Source organism: Squalius cephalus (assembly GCF_949319135.1).
Source record: "Squalius cephalus genome assembly, chromosome: 25".
Taxonomy (NCBI): Eukaryota; Metazoa; Chordata; class Actinopteri; order Cypriniformes; family Leuciscidae; genus Squalius; species Squalius cephalus.
Genome location: NC_137146.1, coordinates 21950591 through 21974549, shown reverse-complemented (window position 1 = coordinate 21974549; position 23959 = coordinate 21950591). Strand labels below are relative to the sequence as shown.

Sequence of the window (23959 nt, the reverse complement as noted above, 5' to 3'; positions counted from 1 at the left end):
GCCATTCAATATGTACCGCCTTAGCTTCCTGTTTCATTGGAAATTACGTCAACGCATCATACAAAGCTGAGCGTTCCAAGGCACTTCAGTTGGCCTTTAAGAATTTGTTTTTACGACTTAATAACGACGTAACTATGACTTTTCTTAAACCATTTTTACAATGTGGAGGTTTATGAATATCTTTTCAAGTTTAGCTCAATTCTAGGTACACATTTGGGTTTCACTTTATTTTGATGATCCCTTTAACACATTCTGTTGACTATAGGTAACGTTGTACCTACATGTCTTCTAACTCCTATTAGAGTGTTAGTAGAGTATTAGTAGACTGGAAGGGTTAGAGTAAGAATAAGTTGACAAGGCAAAGTTACTTATAGTCAGTATAATGTCTGTTGGAGGACCATCACAATTAAAAGTTAGCAGATATTAAGCAGACAGTCTAATACTCTAATTAGAGTTAGCTGACATGTAGTTGCAAAGTTACTTATTGTCAACAGAATGTTCAAAAGGAACCATCAAAATGAAGTGTTACAAATACTGTCATGATTGCTTGTGGTTTTGTGTTCATGCTATGTGTATAAGCTTCAGCAGATGTGGAGCTTGGCCTTTCACTGCTCCACGGTCCAGGCCATGATCCAGGTCCAGTTCCCTTTCACAGGCCTGGCCCCTATCCCTCCCCCGGTCCCTGTCCCTCCCCCTGGCCCCTATCCCTCCGCCTGGTCCCTATCCCTCCCCCTGGCCCGCCTCCGCTCCACCACCCTCCTAAACATTTTATTGTTTTGGTTTTGGGGTGGGTGTTCCATTAGGTGTCAAGAGCCACCCTTTGAGGGGGGGATATGTCACAATTGGTTGTGATTTTGTGTTCATGTAATGTATTTCTCATGCCCTCAAGTGATCATGTCATGTGCTTCCCTTGTCTCTTCTGTCATATTCTGATTGGTTGTTCTTGTCATGTGTTCATCAGTTCTGTTTTGTCATTGGTTCATTGTCTTGATCATGCCCATATTCTGATTGGTTGTTCTTGTCATGTGTTTATCATGGTTCATTGTCTTGACCATGCTGTGTCTTATTTATCATTAATCTTTTGTGTATAAAGTGTCCTCATGATTTTTTGTTCCTTTGTCTAGCTTTGTTTGTGTAACCGCTGTCGGTGAGTCTTATGTTAATAAAGTGAAGTTAACGTTTTTGTTCATCTTATGTTTCAAGCCATGTTTGTTTCAGGTTATCGGTTTTGGATCACTTTTGAATATAAATAAATAAATCGGATAAATAAATAAATTGCATGGGTTCTGCAACTCGCCTACAGTGGACATTGCACACACACACACACACACACACACACACACACACACACACACACACACACACACACACACACACACACACACACACACACACACTACTAAAGCTCCCTTTCATCCTTGTAATCTGATTTTCTCCAGTGACCTCCTGTTCTTGTCTTTACTACAAACACAACAGCCAATCAGATTATTAGACAGCTACACTACAGCCAATCACATTAGACAAGGGTTCTCAAACCATATGCTGCTCATCTTAATAATAATTACCATCTTTTAGCATTTGTTAGTGCATCAGACAGTCAATGAACATTGTTTGAAGTTGTTTGTTCCAAGGGACCATATGACATATTTGTATTTATGCACAGTGTATTTGTAATTGAGAAATGCTGTGAGAAGGGCAAGAACACATTTGACAGGAGGAGGTGCAAAGAAAGAGATTAAGCAGATTAAAGTTGGACTGATGAGACAGCGTCTTTCCAAGTAAAAGAGAAACTAACAATCAGACCCAAAACAAGAGAGTTTTTTACGCTGCTGATGATGATGAGTTGACTATGAGGAAGACCACAGTGAAGAGGACAGACCTTTTGAAGGAATATGAATGACACAGACAGGTGCTGAGAGGAGGATTACCACTCACTAAAGCGCAAGAGACACACAGACACTCCTACAGGTATGTGACTGAGAAAACTTTACACAGTTTATCTATGTCATCTATGTCTTCCTTTCCATCTGTATCAGTATCATAATCATTTTCAGATTAGGATGTTTCTGTTTATTAAAGGAAGTTGCAATAATATTGTCAATCAACAGCTTGTGTTCATGCAACTGTTTGCCTTCACTAGGTAATTAGAAATTGTTCTGCTGTGTGACAAATTAATTTATCAAGTACTTGATTGTAGATATATTTGATGCAGTCTCTTAATTAATATGAGGTAATGAAAGCATGCATAAGAAATTATTGCATTTAATAAAAAAAGTTTTAGATAGAAAAAAATGGGGATGGTAAGATTGACTTGATTTAAAATGTTTATTTAATTGTTGCTTTAAAGGTTTAAAATAAAACATTTCAGTAAAAAATGTAATATTGTTAATAAATAATGTTTTAAATAGGGCTGTGAAAAGATTAATCGCGATTAATCGCATCCAAAATAAAAGTTTGTGTTTACATAATATATGTGTTTGTACTTGGTATAATTATTTTGTATATATAAATACACACACATGCATGTATACATTTAAGAAATATTTGCATACATATACTGTATATATTTATATATAATTTATATTATATATAAGTATAATTTTTTTATATATAAATAACACAGTTTTTCTTAAATATATACATACATGTGTGTGTATTTATATATACAAATTTAATTATACACAGTACACACACATATATTATTTAAACACAAACTTTTATTTTGGATGCGATTAATCGCGATTAATCTTTTCACAGCCCTAGTTTTAAAGTATAATTTATTTCTGAGATGGCAAAGCTGAATTTTTCTGCAGTCATTACTGCACAATATGCTGATTTGGTGGTCAAAGTTGAAAACACATCTGATTTTTATGTTATTGTGTTAACTTAAACTTTAATTAAGTTAAACTTTATTTGACTTTAGTGGTGCTTCTCAATACTCAAACTGATGTTTCCTCGCATCTCTGTTGTGATGTAAGGTAAGATCATAAAGGTAACTTTTATAGTTTAAACCATACACCTCACATATTTCAACAGGACTTCTTGCTATATTATTATTTATTATGGATTTTTTAAATAATCAAAATTTTACAACATAAGAGCAGATCCCTTCAGTGCAGGTGATGACACTTTTGCCCTGTTTACACCTGGTATTAAGATCTGATCGGATCACAAGTGGACAAGGAAGACACATACCCGTTTACACCTAGACTGAATCCGAAATCGCTTCCTAAACCCTCATTCACTATTCCCTACGTTAATCCACTAATACTGTTCACTTGAAGAAGTGACTGAAAACAAGTGAGCGAATTCGGACAGCCGTTGAGCGTACATCGGTTGTAAACGCGTTATTGCAGTGCAATGTGGGATTGAATAAGTGCACTCAATAACGTCCACTATGTTTTCGGACACCACTACAAATGGATGTCCCCTCAAATAGTGCACTGTTTGAGGGTATAGGGGGCGATTTCAGATTCAGTTCTGGTGTTTTAATATGTCTCTTTTGTTCACTTTCAACCACTTCTGTCCCAATTTCTTTGAGGGGAGGGTCTCTTTCGATCGCATGGACAAAATAAGCTCAAGCAATTTACAAATGAATGCGCCCGGTTTAGTTTCTCCTCTGAAAGCCGCAAGACCACAGCGAACGCTGTGAGTGTGTGTTAGAAATCAGGAATGGTGAGAGATCATTCTGCTTGGTATGCTTTTCGTCTTCAAACCAAACTTGGGTCTCCAGTCGACAAAGTATCACATCTCGTCTGGCTAGTGTGTTTCCCATAATGTTTAGGTCAGTAGGCGGAGAGTAGGCAGTCTTTTGTAGCTGTTCGAACGAGTATGGGGTCTCCGCGGAAAAAAAGTGGGCATTTCTAAATTTGTGGGTGTTTTCAAACTGGTGGGTGTTTATAAATCATGCAATGAAAATGATGCCCTTCACCCGACCCCACCCCTAAACCCTACCCTCACTGTGACTTTGGCAAATCAGGTAACACGGTTGAAAATGCCCACTGATCTGTTAACTCCTATTACTCACCTGCAGAGACTTATACTTGGTTTGAACACATTCGACCACATGAGCGTTTACACTACAAAAGCAATCCAGTCGAATGCACTACCTCTGGAAGTGGTCGAAAGTGGGCAAGCTCAAAACCTTTTGGACCCTGTTTACATTTGTATTTAGCATCATCCACTTTTGATCTGATCATCCAAAATGCATCATAATACCAGGTGTAAACAGGGTCTTTGAATTGACAATTGAGTGATCAAGAATATTCCAATATACAAATAAGACTTCCTTCGATTCTTCATTTAATTCCTTGTATCCTTCTCTCACGCCCTAAGAGGGGTGGAGATGAGACAGGAGTGACTTTGGATTTTTAATTTAAGTACACTTTGGAACAATCTCAAATGATGTGATGAATTCCAGTTTTAAATTCATCACAGATGTTTTTATGTTGAAGGTCCATTGGTTTGGCTGTAAAGATGAAAATCCCTCCTCTATAATTAGCTGAATATTATATTTCATATTTCATATGTTTCATTTTAGTTTTTTTAGTTTAATCAAGTACTTAATTTGAAATGTTTCCTTATTTTCTTTGTGACGCAGAATAAGAAATACAAATGTCCCATTGACTTCCTCTGTGGTGACATCACTTCCTGAATGCCTCGGCTCATATAAAGGCAGTGATTGGTTAGAGCTGTTAGTTCTCATAATGTCATTGACGGTGGATGAGACAGCAGGTGATCTCCCTGTGCGGGACGTGGGCTTGAGAGCAGGACTGATAACTGTTCTCACAGGTGTGTATAGAGCTGACACGGTGTGTGTTTATCTAGGTTGCAAGATCATATGCATTTTTATTTCTGGTTTGTTTAAATGAGTGGATCTGTTTCGTTCAAGATCAATGCATGCTTTATTTCAGACACAGATCAAGACACCAGAAGCTGGAGAAGACCACCACAGGTGCTCAAGATAAAGGGTAAGACGTGTCTCAACACTCAACAACTAGTCCTATATATGCACTACTATTTCTTAGTAGGTTTAATACACTTTATTATAACAATATATTACTTTTATTTATTACTATCGGAAAAAATATGTATTCTTAACAATATTTAGTTGTTTTTTTAACAGCAGTTACAGTAGATTCAAATGGAGAGCAAATGGAGACATTTTCTGAACAGAAAAATGCCTCAGTAATCTCGAATGTCTCTCCTTGAGAATTTCAAAGAGAATTTGCTTGTTTCATTATTAGTTCAACCATGCTCTTCATGTTTCATAGCTCTATACTCTTACTGTATATCAGCAATTATCTAATTTGTGCTTATATTTAGAAGAAGCATCTGAAACAAAGTCAATATTATTGTGAACTTCTTTCTTCAGTATACAATCCTGGGCTATAAAAGAGCAACTTCTGAGCAAGCACTGTAAATAGTAGCAACGCTGAGTTGTTTTCTAAGTCTCTCTGTCTTTATACAGATCGTCAGCGATTGTTCAGAGTACCACGCGAGCAGCTGGAAGACCAGTGTTTCCGTCTACAGGAGGAGAACACACTTCTCAAACAACACAGCCGCACACAAGACCAAAAACTACGCAGGTACAGAAACATGCACTAACAACGAGATTCATAATACTTGGGGAAAGTTTTCCATCATCATTTCCATTCATCTCAATGCTAGTTGTGGTGCATGCAGTCCCAGAACTATGCAATCTGAACGCCTTGCTTGGACACTTTTATCATTGTTTTTATACCCCAAAATACACCGCCTCAAGAAGAGTAAGACAATCTGTTGTCTTGGCTGTTCAGGTTATCAACTAAACTGCTGCGATTAAAGCACGGACCTTCGTCTGCAGGGAGGGATGGAGAGCATGAGGACACCATTCAAGAGCTAGAGGCTCGTGTAGCGACTCTAGAGAGCCAGAAGGGGACGCTGCAGAGTAAACTAAATTTAGCCAAGCAACACATCTTAGACCTGGGTATCAGAACACATAATAGGCCACGAACAGGTGAGGAGTCACTTACAAAAGTCTTGGTATTGGTGTGTGTGTTACTGTGTTTTTGGACATGGTAAAATGGTAATATTGCTGAAGCTTATTTGTGGAAATGCACCATGTTAATACAATGGTGGCATGTAAATACAAGGTCTATGTTACTTTGAATGACTTAATAATGCAGTATGGTACCACCATATACATAATTTGGTGTTGCAGTCCAGATTTTATTCAGTATCTACTCTCTCTTTCTCTGTCTCAGGGCGAGGCGTGGATGGAGATGGAGGTATCAGACGAGCTGCTCAAACTGCTCCTGCCCGCTGTGGCATCAGTTTACTGGACGATACTAGAGGAGAGATAGACAGATTGTAAGTTGACCTGTGGGTGTGTTCTTGTGTATGTTTTCACTTTAAAGTTACTATGGAGAATAGACAGAAAAAAATTGCTCTAGTGTAACAGACGTAGGCCAGTGAGAGCTGTGCGCGTAAACCTCACTCCCCTAATCTCAAGAGGCGCTCTAGCGACTAAAGACTGAGGTCTTTGCCTCCTTGTTAGAGCGCCCACCTCCCATGCGAACGGGCCCGGGTTCGAGCCCCACTTAGAGCGGGCGGTTCGAACTGGAGGGGCTACAGTGGTGCCGTGACCTGGATGGGTCTCAAGAGGCGCTCTAGTGTCAGTCGACACTAACAAGGAGGCTAAAGACAGCGGCCTCTATTGTCAGACTTTAGAGCGCCTCTTAAGATTAGGGAAGTGAGGTTTACACACAGCTCTTACTGGCCTACGTGTTAAACTAATACGTCTAAAGACATTAAAAATAACTGCTCTTTAAATACCTCATGGAATGTTCACAATATGAAATGAATGTGATGATATTACTCACATCATCACAGTGTCTAAAAATGTCTTTGTGTGTTATATGTTCTTATATGCAAATTATATTAACTGCAAAAAAAGTAATCAATGGATGCTTATTAGGGGTGCGTTTCCCGAAGCCAACTATGGTCGCAAGTTCTGTTGTTACCAACACAATTTAATGGAACTTACGACCATATTTGGCTAACAATGCTTTTGGGAAATGCACCCCTGATCATCATTATTCAATCATGCTTAAATAATTCATGCATGTCTAAACAGTTCATATATGTAATATATGGTCAATACAAAACACAACTATTGTCCTCAATATTTCTGTCTCTTTCTTTTCTATATAAGCAGAATTGCATTACTCAGGTTTGTTGGATGTTTTTGTTTACATAACTTGCAAACACAGTATAGAGCTGTGCTTAATACCTGCATCTCAGCTGAGACAAAGAAACAAACAAAAGGAGGAAGAAACACTTTTAATCAGTTCAAAAATGTAGGTCTGCACTGAAAAGCATTTGCTTTATGACAATCTGCTCATGGCATCCCAGCATAGAGACTTCAGCTATGTAGTTCTGCTTTCAATCTTAAAGACTTTGCTAGTATATTTTGCTTGATATTTACTTAATTTGAATGCATCTTGATAATCCATACCCATATGGTTTAGACACACAAGTTGAGGATCCAAATGCAGTCATTTCTTAGGGTAATCCACACAGAAGGTCAGAACTATTACACAAGAAACCAGCAAGCACTCAGAAATACAGTATGACACATACACTATTTTGCAGTGAGTGAATACACAGGGCTTTAAATAATTCAATAAAGCATATTGAATTAGTTAACAAGGCTAATGAGAAACAGCTGAAAGTAATCAAACATAATGAGTCCGAGCAATGGGTTATGGGAAATGCAGTCCATGATGAGATAACAAAGACGGAAGGAGTGCCCTCTGGTGGCTATCATAGGCACTCCGGCTGGCAGACAGACAGTAGGACATTGCTTCCATGCTATTAATTAGCTATTAAAATGCCATTTTTATCTACAATATCAGCTTTTCCCTCCTTGTTTCTAAGTTTCTGGCTTGTTTTCTCTCTCAGCAGATCTACCATCATAGAAACCCAGCAAGGGAGGGTGGCAGAACATGAGTTGAGTACTCAGTCTCTTAGAGAATTGTTCAGAGAAAAAGAGAAAGAAATTGAGGGTATTGTGAAAGATCTACGCAAACAACAAGCCGACGGACACAGGTAGGAAAAGTTTGTATGTGTGTGTGTGTGTGTGTGTATATATATATATACATACACATATATATACATATGTGTATGACATTTTTTATTCTTCTTTACAGACTCACTATAAAAGATAATGTAGATGTGATCAGACTGCAGAAACAGCTCTCTGAAAAGAGCTCTGCCCTTCTGGTCAATCAGGAAAAGTTAGCTTCTCTTCAGGAGGTGAGCCGTAAGACCAAACCACTGCAAAAAACTTTGAAAACTATTATCCGTTAATCGGGATTAAGTGCATCCATTGTGTGTGCTGTGTGGTTATTGTAAAATGTGAGCAGGCATTTATTCATCTCACTTGCACGAAAACAGATTCAGTATTCCTTAAAATGAATAAAAACATTGAAATGCAAAATCAGAATATTACGCAATTCATGGTTTTGTTCAGTGTGTCTAAAAGTTTTGTCTTTTTTAGTACATAAAAGAAAATATGCATATTTTAAAAACACATCACAATAAACATTAAGGTCTTTCAAAGCTGTCTTTATTCATAGTAAACTAAATAAAAATATTCACCAGCAACATGTTTAGTTTTATATTAAGTAAAATTTCAACTACCATATTATAGATAATTTAGCTTTTGTTTATGTTTGAATTAAGTAGTAAAAATATATTATTGACCTGCATTAATTAGCATGTATATTGTCTTCATAATAAATAATCTTTTGACTTTGTATGAAAGTTTATTTAACTAATCCATAAATATAATTTCATAAAAATAATACATTTGGCTGTGAGTATTTTTAAGTTGGTCCAAAGTGTGTATGTATATATAGATATATAATTCAGTGTATATGGTGAATTGGATCTTAGATGGGGACTTCCACTTTGAAAGAATTGGTATAATGTCTTCCAAATTATATTTCGGCTTTAAAACAAATCATCCTCATTACCTCCTCTCTTTGTATTCTTTCTTAAGGCTTACGAGAACCAGCTGGAGGAGGTGAGCTTAAGCTGAAAAGAAGCATTTTAAGTTTCATTATTATCAGCTTTTTCTTTATAATCATACAAACATTGACATGACCTGAGAATAAAAATTAAACACTGAAATAGCCCTATTGAACTGGACAGAACATTGATAAGTTAGACCCAGTTAATTTTGATAAATGCCATTGAATAAATAGGGTTCTATGTCTTCTTTATTTTATATGGGTAAAAATTATGTAGGGCCAAAGGTCTTTAAAAGAGAGCCAAGTAGCACTGCTGGAGAAGGTGGAGGACCTAAGCGAGCAGCTGAAACAGGAGAAGCAGCGAGTGCTAACACTCGAGGGCCAGCTCAACTCTGCCACACTTTCACTGCAAGCTCTGGGGGAGGTACAGTTTGAGTTATTACAAATTTTTGCACTTTTATTTCAAGTTTTATTCTTTGCAATCTTATACAATCATCTGTTCCTCAGCTTCAGGAGAGGGTTTCCGACCTGGAAGGGGAGAGGAACCTCTTGAAGAAGAGCTATGATTCACTTCTGGAGAGGTCAGTATTTAATAGGATGTAGGTACAGTAGGGGCATTGATAGTGAGGGACAACCAGCTGGTTGGACATTCTTAAAATAAAGTAAAATTTGGCTGCGTGTCACACTATTTATTTCTTATTAAAGCACAGAGATGTTCATTCGGCATGTTTCTGAACCAAATAATTCACTGGATTGAATGATGGATGGATGAAGCCAATTTTTCTAAGGTCAATATCATAAGAACAACAAGTCTGATTCAACCCTTGCATTTTTCAAGATCACTGGATGATTTCAACAATGGACAAACGAAACTCCATTAACTAGCCACTCTGGGTAACTAGTATCAGTAAGTTCAGTAAGCTTTAAAGCTTGACAGACAAAATGGCGGATAGCAACAAGGCTTCTCAATGCAGCGATTTGTTTGGCTATTTGGGCTGTCAGTTGTTGTAAGGTCAATGGGGCCCATCCATACAACTTTATTCCAGGCTATTCAAGCTATGGAACTGGTTGATGATTTGTCTTTTAACCCCTAAACCATCCTGTAAATAAGTGGGGAAAAGTTTTAAAAGTTTTAATTCATTGGTTTCCACCATAGCACCATGTCTGCCCAAAGCCATCAAGAAGGACAACATGAGGAACAAGAGAAAACAAGGGAACCGTTTAGAGAAGATAGGTCGAGAGAGGAGGTACAGAAGCTTGAAGAAAGACTGGTGGAAGAAAGGAGAGAAAAGATAATGCTGGAGCAGGAGAAGGAACAGATGAGACTTGAGAATGATCGAGTTCAGAAGGAGAAGGAGCGAGATAGAGGTAAGGCTCTTGCACTGTCAGATTTATATCTAGCACCATCAATTCTGGACCACATCTCATCTTATTCTGGAAGTGCTGATTATAGCAGCCTGAAAACGGTGCACAAAGTTCAAATCAGAGCTCATAATTACAAATATGCAAAATACATCTTTTCAATGTTAATGCAAACATCTCTCCAACAAACTGAATGTATTTTTCTGTGTTCAGATATGGTTATGTTCCTCAGAGAAAAGCATGACTGCTTGGAGCAAGAAGTCCTGCAGCACAGGCAGGAGGTCACATCTTTGCAAGAGAAACTGGACTCTGTCACAAAAGTAAAGTTTCCTGTATTAGGCTTAAATTTCCTTCGCAAAGAGAAACTGGGGCCAGACATTCAGCTCATTAGAATCTGTTTTTCATTCTCTATCAGGAGTTTGATATGAGTGTGGAAGATCTGAGTGAGACTCTGCTGCAGATTAAGGTAAGATTTTAGTTTCAAATGTTGAAGATTTTTAGATATTTCTAAATATTTAGGTAGCTATATAACAATAGCTTTTCTTTGCTTGTTTCATTACATCTTTCTGTTTCACTCTTCATTCTTGTTCTCTTCTCTTAGGCCTTCAGAATGCAGCAGGAGACTCAAGGGGTGATGTGCTTCTTGAAAACGGATGGAAAGTTTGAAGACACATCAAGGGATTTGACCGCAGTACAAGCCTCATATGCAGAAACTGTTTTAGAACTCCAGAAAACTAGGGATTTATTATTACTGCAGCATCGCCTAAATGCTGACCTCCAGGTACACACAGTCGCAGTGAAAATAAATCACAACTCTAGCATACAGATGGTAACCAACCAAAATGCCCATTACCGCCGCGGCAAAACTACCGCGGCAAAAATAAACCAGTCGCATTTCAAAGTAATTCGCGAAATGACCGCCAGGTGGCGCAAAGGGATATTGTGCAAAACAGCAGCAATTGCTGCATTTTTTTTCAATTGCAGTAAGTGGGGTTAATGTCAATTAACAGTAAGGATGAAATACTAAAACTATGGTAAACAGAATAGAACATTTTATAGGGCCAGAATTTTTGAAATGTTGAATTTTTTTTTCATTATTCAATTTATTCAATTTAATTTCAGTAATTTCAGTATTGTGATTATGAATTCGTTCAATGTTTCATTTGAATTGATTTGCTACCAGCTTTCAATCGCTCTCAATGAGCCGCGGCGTGGCGGCAGATTACGCAATAGAGAGAATAAACTGACACTTTGCGACGTCTGTGATTGTAGCGCCTCTTAGCGGTAAGAGGCTGCAAATACACACCCGCAATTTAACGCCGCGGGAACGGCGGCGGTAAAAGTATTATTCTGGTTGAGTACCATCTGTATATTGCTCAGAATGTCTCTTTTCACTCTACATAATCCAAAACATCACCCGTTACACTTACAGTATTTTCTTTTATAGAACGAGATGAAGACAGTTATGGAGAAGTCTGAAAGAGAGAGGGAGGAGAATAGAAGGAGGGGAAATGAAAAAGACAAATTGTTGAAAAGCAGAGGCCTTCAAATCAGCAATTTACAAGGTTAGAGGAACTGCTGTTGTAGAATATACAATATTCAAACGATTGGGACTAGTTGTCACAAGTTTTAAGTAAAAAATCTGATTGTACCAATGTTTTTTTTTTTTTTTTTTTTCTAGCAGTTGTTTTGTATATTGGTTTCAAATATCTATAGTTTAAAATCTTTTTCAGTTATATTTAGTTTAAATAAAACCACTATGTATTATGTTTTATTATTTAACATTAAAAAATAAACACTTTACATAATTAAAATGGTTACAAATTAAATGATTTTAAATCAGTATTAATAATAATAATAATAATTTTGAATTGTATCCTCCAAACTAAAATTCTAATGCATCACATTTTTTGTAATTTAGTTATTGGATAAACAAGAAACCATAATAACACCACACTGGTATGCAGGGTCAACTATGTATGCATATGTCTTTATAGAAACTAGTGAGAAACAAGGAATAGATGAGTGTAAACGTGTGGCAGCTAGCCCCATTCTCCCCTATTTTCTTAATAATGCAAGTATTACATCATATTTTCCCTTCATTGTTTTAGCTCAACTCAAAGAGTTAGCGTACAGCCCTAGAAACAATAAGCGGACCATACCCATGCAGTACACCTGGACAGGCCTGGCACAAGAGTCAGTCCAGCTCACAGCAGAGGGCGCCACAGTCACACATCTGCGTGGAGGAGAATCTCTACTGGAGATCCATCTGACAGGAGCCACCTTTACACCACTGGGACTGAGACTCATGGGACAAAACACAGGAGATCACCAAGGGGTTGCGACCTTTTGCACCTATGGCTTTCTTGACTTTGAAACCCTCTCAACTCCACTAATGTCAGGTTATCAGCCAAATTATGGCTTCACGTCGCATTACGCCCTCTCCACCTTCGACCTGGAGAAGCTCAGGGTACAGGAAGGGTCCATCACTGTTGAACTGCACCAAGCACTTGGAGGGGTACAATTTATAACCCGTGGGAGAGCGAGGATCACTCTGATGGGAGCGCTACAGTGCAGAGGTGAACGAATGAAAAACAGAACCAACATCGCAGGTAAGAAAAATGAGGTCACGTGTGCTTTGCAATTAAAATAGCATATAAATGATGCTTAAGTAAGAGAGTTTAATTTCACATTCTTTTCATTGCTGTAGCTCTTGATTGCAATACTATTTCCCACTGCATTTTGTAAGTTGCCCTTTGTTCTGCAGGAGCTGAAGGAGAAGTTGTAGGGATCCTTGAGTTTTGGGTGTGTTTACACCCTCAGGTGGAACTCGCAGAACCTCAAATGGAAAGACCCACAAGCAGAACAGCTGTAAGACACACCAGAGGTTCGGAATGGGCTCATGGGGAAACAGAGGTAAATGCCACCATGGTCATATGTATGAGGACTGCACTTTTTAGGACTTTAGTGTACTTATTATGGAAATAATATACTTTAAAAGAATATATTTACAGTAAATGTGAACTGAACGTAATGACTCAGCTCAGAGCAGCACGCCATGGGGATTGTCTTATCCCCTCTCCTTCCCCAGCACCACCTGCCTAGATCTGCTAGAGAGTTCTTCCTCCTTTTCTTGCAGCATCTCATATTCTATTCCCTGTATGTATGTGCATGTTTTGGCTGTAGCCTTCACTCATGCCAGCAGCAGTGAATCAGATCTAGTCTGCCAAGACAAAGCCTATGCACATTCTATTCTCATAAAAAACATGCTGTTTAAATCTATTCCAAGCATTGTAGAATGCAGTTAGCTGAAATTTAGTAGAGTTTTTTAAAACCACTAAAGTAGGACTTAAGTACATATTTATATGTAATTTCTTATTTACTTATTTTGTCTTTGAAATATGGTTAATGTGTACTGGTATTTATGATAACCAAAAATATACTTTAATGTCAATTCTATGGAAACTTGTATGTCATGTATTTAAACATTTGTACTGATGACGCTGCAATTTAGTAAATTTAAAATATATTAACTTTTAATGTAATATCAAATAACACAGTAGGGGAGAGTGGGGTGATTTGTGCCAGGGGGGAAGTAGTTCCACCCCTTGTTCTGGAAAACCATAGAATAATTTGGTCATGTGACCACATAATTTTGAAAAGCAATCAATTTTACTCATCCTCCAAAGAAGAGAGATACATGGCATGAGAGTTAAGCACATTTTAGTGCAAAAAACTGTTTTTTCCCTTTCAAAGTAAAATTTCTATGATTAAGGTTTTTTGATTGTAGTGTCTGAACAATTATAGACAAGTTTGAAAACATTTCACACATGTTTTAGTGCTTTAGTAGGCTACACAATGAGTCTATACAGTTAGCATGATGTTAGCTCTTAACTGCTGGATCATGCTAATTATTCAAACTTGTGGGTCTGGGGTGATTTGTGCCAAAGGGCATGGGGTAAGTTGTGCCAGATCCAGACCACCTAGAGACCTACATACTCACAGGGGATAATCTTGAGAAGTGAGGAGATGGGCATGCCTCATCAGTGTTTGACTTAGGCCTACCTGCTATTTGTTTAATTTAGCTAACACTGATTTCAGTTTTGAGTTTGCACTATGTTAATAAAGAGAAGTTTTATTCAGTTTTTAAGTGGCCTAAGTCACAATAGGATGTTTAGAAATTAGCCTAGTAACTTTATTCTTATGTTACATATTGACAGACAGCGCTATGTCAACAGGCATCTATTGCCAAAGCCTTTTTTGCCTGAAATGATTCACAAATATCATATATTGTGTTGCTATGGTGCTCTAAATGGTTGCTAGGGCATAGCTTGATAGCTTCACAATGATCCTGAGAGACTGATTGGTCGTCTGAGTAAAATGAGCCCGCCCCCTTGTCTCTGTGACACTGTGATCCAGAGTTGTGTTCAATACAAAATCCCTATGCAATTGACCATAGTTGGAAAAACGCATGCTATGGTATTCCAGGGTGACAATATCTAAATAAACCTTAAATTAGTCATTTTGTATTGAATTTGTCTTGCTTTCATATAGCATACGGTTCATAACAGTAAAATGTTCTGTTTTACTTCAGAAAGCACTGGCACAATTTACCCCAACATATTTCCCCAAAAGGCACAACTTACCCCGCACCAGGGGCAAGTTGTGCCATGAGACCACTTTTTTCCCAAAAGCTATATTTCTGAAACTATTTATTTCAGATCCAAAGTTATTATTCTCAGGGATGCACAACATCCTGAAATACATGTACATCCTTAAGTTGAAGGCATTACTGTCATGGCCTCACTTTAAAGTCACTTTGAGTAAAAACTGGCACAACTCACCCCACTCTCCCCTACAGGTAAAATTATTATCAAGTACTTTACATGTGCTTTACATGTTACACATCACAATAAGTGTAATGCTTTCAAGAACAAACAAAAGATTATTAAAACAATTTAAAATGAACTTTTAATTTGACATTATTACAAAATTCACTTTTTAAAAGTGTACTTAAATGTGTTAAGAAGTCATTTTATCATATATCTTTAAGTAGTAGCCTTTTATTTCATTAATTTTATATTATCTGCAAGTACAGCTTTTTTAAAATGTACTTAAAAGAGCACCTCCACTACCATTAGACACACTTCTTTTTTCACAAGAGTGTAGGGCTGCATCTGAAAACGCATACTTCCCTAATAGTATGTGACAAGAATAGTATGTCTGAATTCACAGTACTCTTAAAAGGTAGACAAAAAGTACCCAGATGACTTACTACTTCTGGCAAGATTCTGAAGTGTGCGTACAATGACACTTTACTATCCCACTTTACAGTATCTCCGAACTCTTTTCCATACAGTGAATGTATACAATAACTAGGGGCTCCAAAAAAAGACAAAATAGAGCAAAGAAACACCAAAAAGCATGTCATATGACTTGTGCTCTTACTGTATTTTCAAGTCATATAATAATTTTGTGTGAGTAACAGACTTTTGTGTGAGGAAAAAGACATTATTTAAATAATGCCCTCCATTGTGGCTATACTGTCTTTCACACAAAAATGATCAAATGGCTACAGATAACTTGTAATATTGTCATATGGACTACTTTGATATGTTTAACATACACTTTTTGTACTTTTTGTCATTTTTGACAATCAACAGCCTCTTTCACTGAATGGAATCAGCTTAGAGGTTCTAAACATTTCCAGTTGTATTCCTATAGAACGAAAGCCATTGTTAGAGTAAATGTTCTATTTAAGTAGACTGACTACATTTGAATGTCCGTATTATGTAGCCGACATACACATGTTGAATCAAGCTAATTTCAGTCTTCTGTAATATGAATTCAGTGTGCGTTGTTCTCTTGCAGAACTGCTTAATTTGACTGAAATTATTACCTAAAACTGTTAAAAACATGTATTTTTTTGTGTGTTCTTTAGGAGATGTATGATTACGGTGTAGGGATACCCAATGAGCTTGAGGTGGTACTGGAGCGCTGTGTGGGTCTCAGTACCCGCTGGCCAGGACTACTCCCTGATGCATACTTAACGTATCGCCTTTATGACCTACCACCTCATTCTACACCCATAATTCAGTGCTGCGTGGATCCTGTCTTTGAAGACTCAGCGAGCTATCCGTTAGCTGTTACCACGGATGTATTAGAATACCTGAATGTGGGCAGTCTGTGGGTGTATGTGTTTGATGACAGCGAAAGTCAGACTCCTCCCACTTATTTGGCAAAGACACCAATTCCACTACAAGCCCTTGCTGTAGGCAGACCAATCAGAGGTAATCATTATGATCAGATGCAATTAAACAAAACCTTAATTGAACAATGTAAGTGGGAATATAATTTTGTGTTTAAACAGTAATATTGTGAAAAATTATTACGATTTAAAACGGTTACAATTTTAATATATTTTAGAATGTCATTGATTTATCTTTTGGCAAAGATAAAAATATTTTCAGTATTATTACTGCAGTCTTCAGTGTCACATGATCCTTCAGAAATCATTTTAATATGCTTATTTGATTCCTTACAAAACATTTCTTATTATTATCAATGTTGATTGTTTTTGCTGCTTAACATTTTGTGGAAACCGTGATACACTACCATTTAAAAGTTGGGGTTAGTAAGACTTTTATATTTTTGGCTACTTTTTGGCTACTGTGATTTTTAATAAATTAAATGCATTCTTGCTGAAAAGAATGCATTTAATTGATTAAAAAGTACAGTAAAACACATTTATAAAAATATAACTTCCAATATTTCACAAATTACTGTTTTTGCTATATTGTTGATCAAATAAGTGCTGTCTCTGTGACTTATTAATTGACATAAACTACTTTCTTTTACTTTCTTTCAAAATTTTTTTTGTAAAAGTCTTAATTATTTAAAACTTTTGACCAATAGCGTACATTTAGTAAGTTCATATTTTTGAAACCAAATATCCAATATTCAACCAAGTGACAAATAAAAGTAACAAAAACATTATATTACCATGGGAATCAAATTTAGAACCATAAGCAATATTCACTAAGGCAAAGGTTAACTGATGAATAATGTTTCCTCTGTTCCCTGCTGTCAGGTGATTATGTGCTTAGAGACCCTGCTGGCAGTCCTAGAGGAATGGTGAGGGTCACTCTCAGGTGGAAGTACCCCTTTCAGTCACCTGAGACTCCGTCAAGGCAAAGAGAAGGAGCAGAGAAAGAGAGAATGGTGCCGAGCGCTGAGGTGTCACAGAGACCCATTGCAAAGCCCAGGGTGAGTGTCTGTGAAATAACAATAACTGCCCAGTGGTGCGTTTCCCAAAAGCATCATTAGCCAACTATGTTCTGACATCAGCTGAGTCTGTGTTTCCCGAAAACATAGTTTTAACGAACATTCGCAAACAACATCGGAAAGTTGAGTGTTTGGAACAACAGCTCTCGACCTGTGGTTAAAAACATCGTTTCTTGTTTGCATGACATGTGGACTCAACAAATCCTTATCTTGAGCCAAATAAGCAAGCTGACATTCAGTACAATCTATATCTTTTATTCAGAATACATACAAATGTAATTTACGTCTTTTAGTTTGTCAAGAGATTTAAAGCATCGTTTTTGAAGAGTGTGCATGTGCGAACGTGCTCTAGTACGCAAGAACGAGCCTATGATTGAATCTGAAAATAAAGCAAAATAACTGAGAAAAATTAGAAATAGTCCTCAGATGACATGTCTGTAATTTATAGCAAAACATCTAGCACTAATTCGATCTCAAACAGATTAATTAAAAGAGGTTTACTCCAACACATTCGTGACATCATTAACCAACGTGGTTGAACGACCACTTTTGCGACAATATGGTTTCGGGAAACTGTCGTGACTAGCATCGTATACTTCGGTAGTGAAGCAGCGAGTTACGTCGTTGTACGGGAAATGCACCCCAGAGTAATTCAACAACAATATAAAATAAATCTTTCAACTTAATTTCAGTCTCAGCTTCGGCCTCCAGCAGACCATGGAGTCAAGACCTCTGACATTCACCCATCCACTCCCATTAGAATCTCTCAAAGAGGTTCGGTCTTACCCCTTCAGTCCCCAACCATTCTGATATCTGAACCGACTTCGAATCATCGGAAACCTCTATCCAGTGCAGGTCAACCATCAAGGTCAGTTAGAAGGAAGCAACAACGCACTGCATCTTTACCCATTCAGGACAAAGTCAAACCCAGAACCCCTGCCATGTCTATTAAGTCAACTGAGTCCAATCAAGACTTTAGACCATCGGACTCAGAGCTGAGCACCCCTCGTAGACACAGGAGCTATCGAAGCCATTCAGCACAGGTAAGGAACTGGGAAGGTGTAACAGGAAGATTTATGAGCATTTAAATCAGTCAGTTCAAATGTGTCCTCAATATGTTTCTTTTGAAGCAAATCAAAATAGAGGATCAGGAAGATGAAGAACAAGAGGATGAAACAGAAGATAGAAGTGAGATTTTCAAAAGTCACTTATTCATTACACAATATGTAAAGTACTGAGTTAAAGCTTCTTTTTACCTCTTTTATCCAAAATAGCTCAGAGTGACATAGACGCCCTTCAGTCTGATGAATCAAGAGATTCAAATGGAAGTGACGTCATCATAATTCCTCACCCTCCAAAACCACGTATAAAGGTGATGATCGCACAGTTGACTAATGGACGTGTTACATACAACAGAATCTCAAAAATTTGAAAAAGCAAAAACATACTTTATATCCATCAGAGAATTTTGTCTCTTGCTACTACCAATTTTTTTTTTTGGGTTTTTCATGCTTTTGCCACTGTCACCTCTGGCTTGTTTACTTGGGGATTAAAGCATTATGTGTTGACTTTATGGGTATATCATATTTAAACTACTATATAATTTTGGTCATATCGCCCACCTCTAAGTATTTTCAACCAAAAATCTTTTAAAAAACATTGAATAATTTTCAACCAAAAGCTTTACTACTATACAAGTCATTTTCAACCAAAATCTTTACCAGAATATTAAGTCATTTTCAACCAAAATCTTTACCAAGATATGTCATTTTCAACCATGTTAAGGAACAACATCACAATATAGTGATTCTACCAGAAATCAGAGATGCTATTAATTGAAATTAAACCCATATTTCTCAACATACTTGCTTAAATGACTGCAAATAAAATTTGGAAAATGTTAAACTCACATCATATTCTTTGACAACCAGCTGTTTCAGACAACCAATCGTATTGATGCTTTTTGAGTATTGTACATTGTACATTGTACACTGTCACTTGGAAGAAAACTCACCATTATCTAAGTCCCTTAAAGGAGAACTCCGGTCAATTTTAACATTGAGCTCATTTTTTTGTAAATTTGGAATGCTGTCAGTACAGAGAACAACGACAAAAATCGGTGTTGCCTACACCGTGTTATCCTCTTTTTAAAATTTGCACCCTGTTGACTTCAATGGGGCAAGTTTTAAACCTGCTTTTAGCCTCTTAACATCCTTGATGTGTCATTACAAGTGCCCAGCCATGTGAGTGATTCATTCAGAGTGAACGCGGGTCAATCTGACTGCAGTAGATGTGCAAGATATGAATAAAAGTGATGTTTCAGCCAGCGCACATACCTGTATTTACATCCTGTTTTCGGTCGAAGCCCACCGTAATCGATTGTCGAGTTCACGCGCATAGGTTTAGTACGTACGATCATTCGCCCGAACTCGACAATCGACTACTGTGGGCTTCGACCGAAAACAGGATGTAAATACAGGTATGTGCGCTGGCTGAAATATCATCATTTTTATTCATATCTTGCACATTGAAGTCAACAGGGTGCAAATTTTAAAAAGAGGATAACACGGTGTAGGCAACACCGATTTTTGTCGTTGTTCTCTGTACTGACAGCACTCCAAATTTACAAAAAAATGAGCTCAATGTTAAAATTGACCGGAGTTCTCCTTTAATTACTTATGAACGCTTATGCATTTGCCGGAGCATCAGAGCACATTTGACCATTCCGTGAAATCAAGTTGGCGTAGCTGAAACATTTGTTTTCATGTATTTGCATCTGGCCTTAAATGGGAAGAGTCAGTTCTTCATTAACGTTTGTCTTTGTGTCTCACAGGGAGACAGATTCAGAGTGGAAATCCTGTCACTCTCCTTTAACCCTTCTTCCAGTGTTGCACTTGACTATTCAGTACACCAGGTGTATGTAGAATACCGCCTTCTAGGTATCCCCATGGAGACGACAGAAACGCCCATGTCCCTGCGTAAGCCAACAGACGGGGAGGAAATACACTATAACTTTACACGAGGTAAGGTCACTGAAGGGAAATTAATTACCTTTATGTGTCTTAACCAGATGTTATTCCATGGTAAAAAGTCTTTGTCCTAACCATCCACGACCTTTAACATCACTCTGTGTAGCCCCACCCACACTGACGTCTCATTGGTCCAAACTTCCGTTCAACATACAGTAGCTGTATATTAAATATAAAACATTTTTTGATTGACTTTGATTTGCATCAACTTTCAGCATGGAATAACTTCTCCCTGGAAACTTGCTGCACACTTGGTTAGGACAAATGGTTAGCAGGTTTAGTTTTCAAGTTTTGAGTTGAAGGAATAAAAATGCCACTTACAAAGAGAAATGCTATTGACCCACCCTTGTAAAATCAAGTACAATTTAACATACTTTTAAAATGAGTACTTATTACAGAAATGATATACTTTAAAAGAAAATTATTCTTACGTACTCTATGTAATCTTTTTGGACACTTATTTGCAATTAAATTAAAGTTGTATTATAGTTTAAATTCATATTAAACTCAATATTAGTTGAAGTTTAGAGTGCTTTTTTTTGGCCCACTTAAGTGTGACTTATGCACATCCTTATATGTTAATTTCATATTTCATATGTTTATAAAATATGGTCAAAGAATACTTCCGAATATAGTGCATTTATGGTCAACTAAATATTGAATGTCATTTCAATTGAAACTTGTATGAATTTTTATGTATTTATTATTATATTAATACATTTTTACACATAATTACACATTTGTAAAGAAGTTCAGATTAATACATTTAAAATATATTAACTTTTAAATGTAATATTAAATAACACATTTTAGTTAAAATTCTAATCAAGTACTTTACATGTGCATGTTAGTCAACACATTAAAAAAAATACTTTTTTAAAGTATGACAAAAGTTTATTAAGACGTAATTTTTAAAATACAACTTCAAATTTGTCAGGATTACAGTGCATTTTTAATAGTGTACTTAATTATGTTAAGAAACATACAGCAGTCTCGTTACTGAAGTGGCCCTTTATTTTTATTTAATTTATATATATATATATATATATATTCTTAGCACTTTTTCTTATCACTTTTTTTAATTCATCATACCATTTTTTTGTTAAATTTACTATAATATATATATATATATATATATGTGTGTGTGTGTGTGTGTGTATATATATATATATATATATATATATAGTAAATTTAACATGAACTTGGTATGATGAATTAAAAAAAGTGATAAGAAAAACAAACACATAATTAACAATGTATGTTTCCTTATTTGTTGTCAGTTATTCATGTGGATTCATTGGAAGCAGCTCCTCTGAGACATTACCTCTACACCATGCTGGAAGGCACTGACCCCAATCAGGGCAGGTAAACAGAGAGAACATGAGAGATACTGATAGATGTAACAATAATAATTTCAGAGAAAAGATTTGTAAAGAAGATTGTCTAATCTCTAGGTTTCTTTCCTCCTATCATCTAGGTTAAAGTTCACAGTAGTCAGTGAGCCCATGAATGAGCAAGAAGAATGTGAAGATGTCGGCTATGCACACTTGGATTTACGAGAACTTCTTCTGACTGGAAATGATGTAATTGAAGAACAGATCGATGGTAATATTCAGTCATTTTAAAGGAGATGAAAATATACTTGAAATATATGCCTAAGAAATACATGCATTATTGTCTGTTTTTATCTGTCAGTTGTCAGCGCAGATGAAGAGCAGGATGTGGTTGGAAAGCTGAAAGTGTCTGTTGAGGCCGCACAGGCTCTGACTGGAATCTATCAGGAATATCATCAGGTTGTGAAGAGGGATAGAAGAGAAACAAGTACAGAGGAGGAGGAGGAGGAGAAAGGAGTGATACAGAAGAACGATGAGGTGCATGTGCTTGATTTTGAAGTTGACGAAGACAGTGATTTTTAATGAAACTCTACAGTCCAAGGAACAGAACAAGGAACACTGGATTTTTTTTTTTTACTCTACAACAAAAATTTTGCTTGTGACATTCTAAACTCATTCTAAACTTTCATACTGTCAAATGTTTGAATGATGCAAAACATGGAAGTGGCTTCAGCTGCAAAAATGCTTTCATAATATAATATAATATAATATACAGTAATATAATTAATAAAAAAGTTATGTTTTGGGTTGTGAGTTAAACACGTGGCTGGTACAACTAAGGAAGTGAATTAACTTCCTTTTGACTCATGAGCTGATGTTTTGTTTTCCAATCTGCTGTACTGTAAGCAGAATAATGGTGCTTAATTGTGACGTTTGGAGCAGATGGTAGAACAAACATTTTATTTGGATATACTGTATGCTTGTCATTAGATTGATATAGTTTATTTGAAATCCTGAGGATTGGTTTCCAGCTGTTTCACTCATGAATCTTCATCATTAAATAAACGACTCAGGTGAGCAGGCTTGTGTTTGTTTGATTTACACAACATCAGCAACACTATATTTTTTCAAAGATGGCAGGCAAATGAAAATAATTTAGCAGCAGGTTTTACAAAAGCCTGGAATATGGCAAGAGCTGTAGTAGCAGATTCTACCAATGTCCAGGTCCAGTGGAGTGAGGTACCAGTCGTTGAGTCCAGTCTAAAATGGAAATTCAGTCATCTTGGTCCTCTAAGGCATAATAAAGTAGTCACCAGGGTGGGCTTTAGCACCCTTGTTAGCGAGCCCGCCTCCCATGCTGGAGAACCCGGTTCAAATCCAGCTTGGAGTGGGTCGAGTCAGACTGGTTACATTTGGTGCCGTGACCCGGATGGGAGAGAGGTTTAGGAAGGGGAGCGTAACAGACGTAGGTCAGTAAGAGCTGTGCATGTAAACCTCACTCCCTTGGCCTCAAGAAGCGTGCTAGCAGCTGCGGTCTTTAGCGCACCTGCCGCCCACCGCCGGAGACCCCGGTTTGACTTTTTTACGTTTTATGAAATCATCTGATTAAACTGGTGTAACCTGTCTTACTTAACCCGCTCCAAGCGGGAATCGATACAACTAGTATGAGTTCCCTTGAAAACTGCAGCCTGGGTATGATAAAAGATTTTTATTTTGGTGTCAACAATGCTGCACATGCAACATGACAGACAAGTGAATTTGGTGAACATTTCACCTGGAAACTGTAGTAAAACAGCAAACATTTAAATGTTTTACTCAAATGTATGCCTAATCACGCTTAATCATAAGATTAGGGAGTATTTAGCTCAGCCTGTCAAGACTGTCGTAAACAGACACTTCCTTTTGTGGAAATTGGACTGCCTCTGGCTCTGTC

The 23959-nt window shown here is 37.1% G+C and overlaps 1 protein-coding gene across 1 annotated transcript; it reads left to right on the top strand.

Moving 5' to 3' along the window:
• Positions 1-1513: 1513 nt before the first annotated feature.
• rpgrip1 (RPGR interacting protein 1) lies at positions 1514-22608 on the top strand (the record flags this gene model as incomplete). The annotated part of the gene is made up of 27 exons (XM_079863615.1): positions 1514-1968; positions 4601-4791; positions 4914-4970; positions 5471-5588; positions 5799-5998; positions 6246-6351; positions 7945-8091; positions 8193-8298; positions 9047-9070; positions 9295-9441; positions 9525-9598; positions 10174-10385; positions 10593-10699; positions 10795-10845; positions 10981-11160; positions 11827-11944; positions 12491-12991; positions 13147-13295; positions 16321-16669; positions 17470-17645; positions 18356-18706; positions 18794-18851; positions 18938-19035; positions 20497-20686; positions 21973-22057; positions 22170-22297; positions 22388-22608. Exons 2-27 carry the CDS (start codon positions 4707-4709, stop codon positions 22606-22608), a joined length of 4038 nt encoding a protein of 1345 aa, XP_079719741.1. The 5' UTR covers positions 1514-1968; positions 4601-4706.
• Between the last annotated feature and the right edge of the window lie 1351 nt (positions 22609-23959).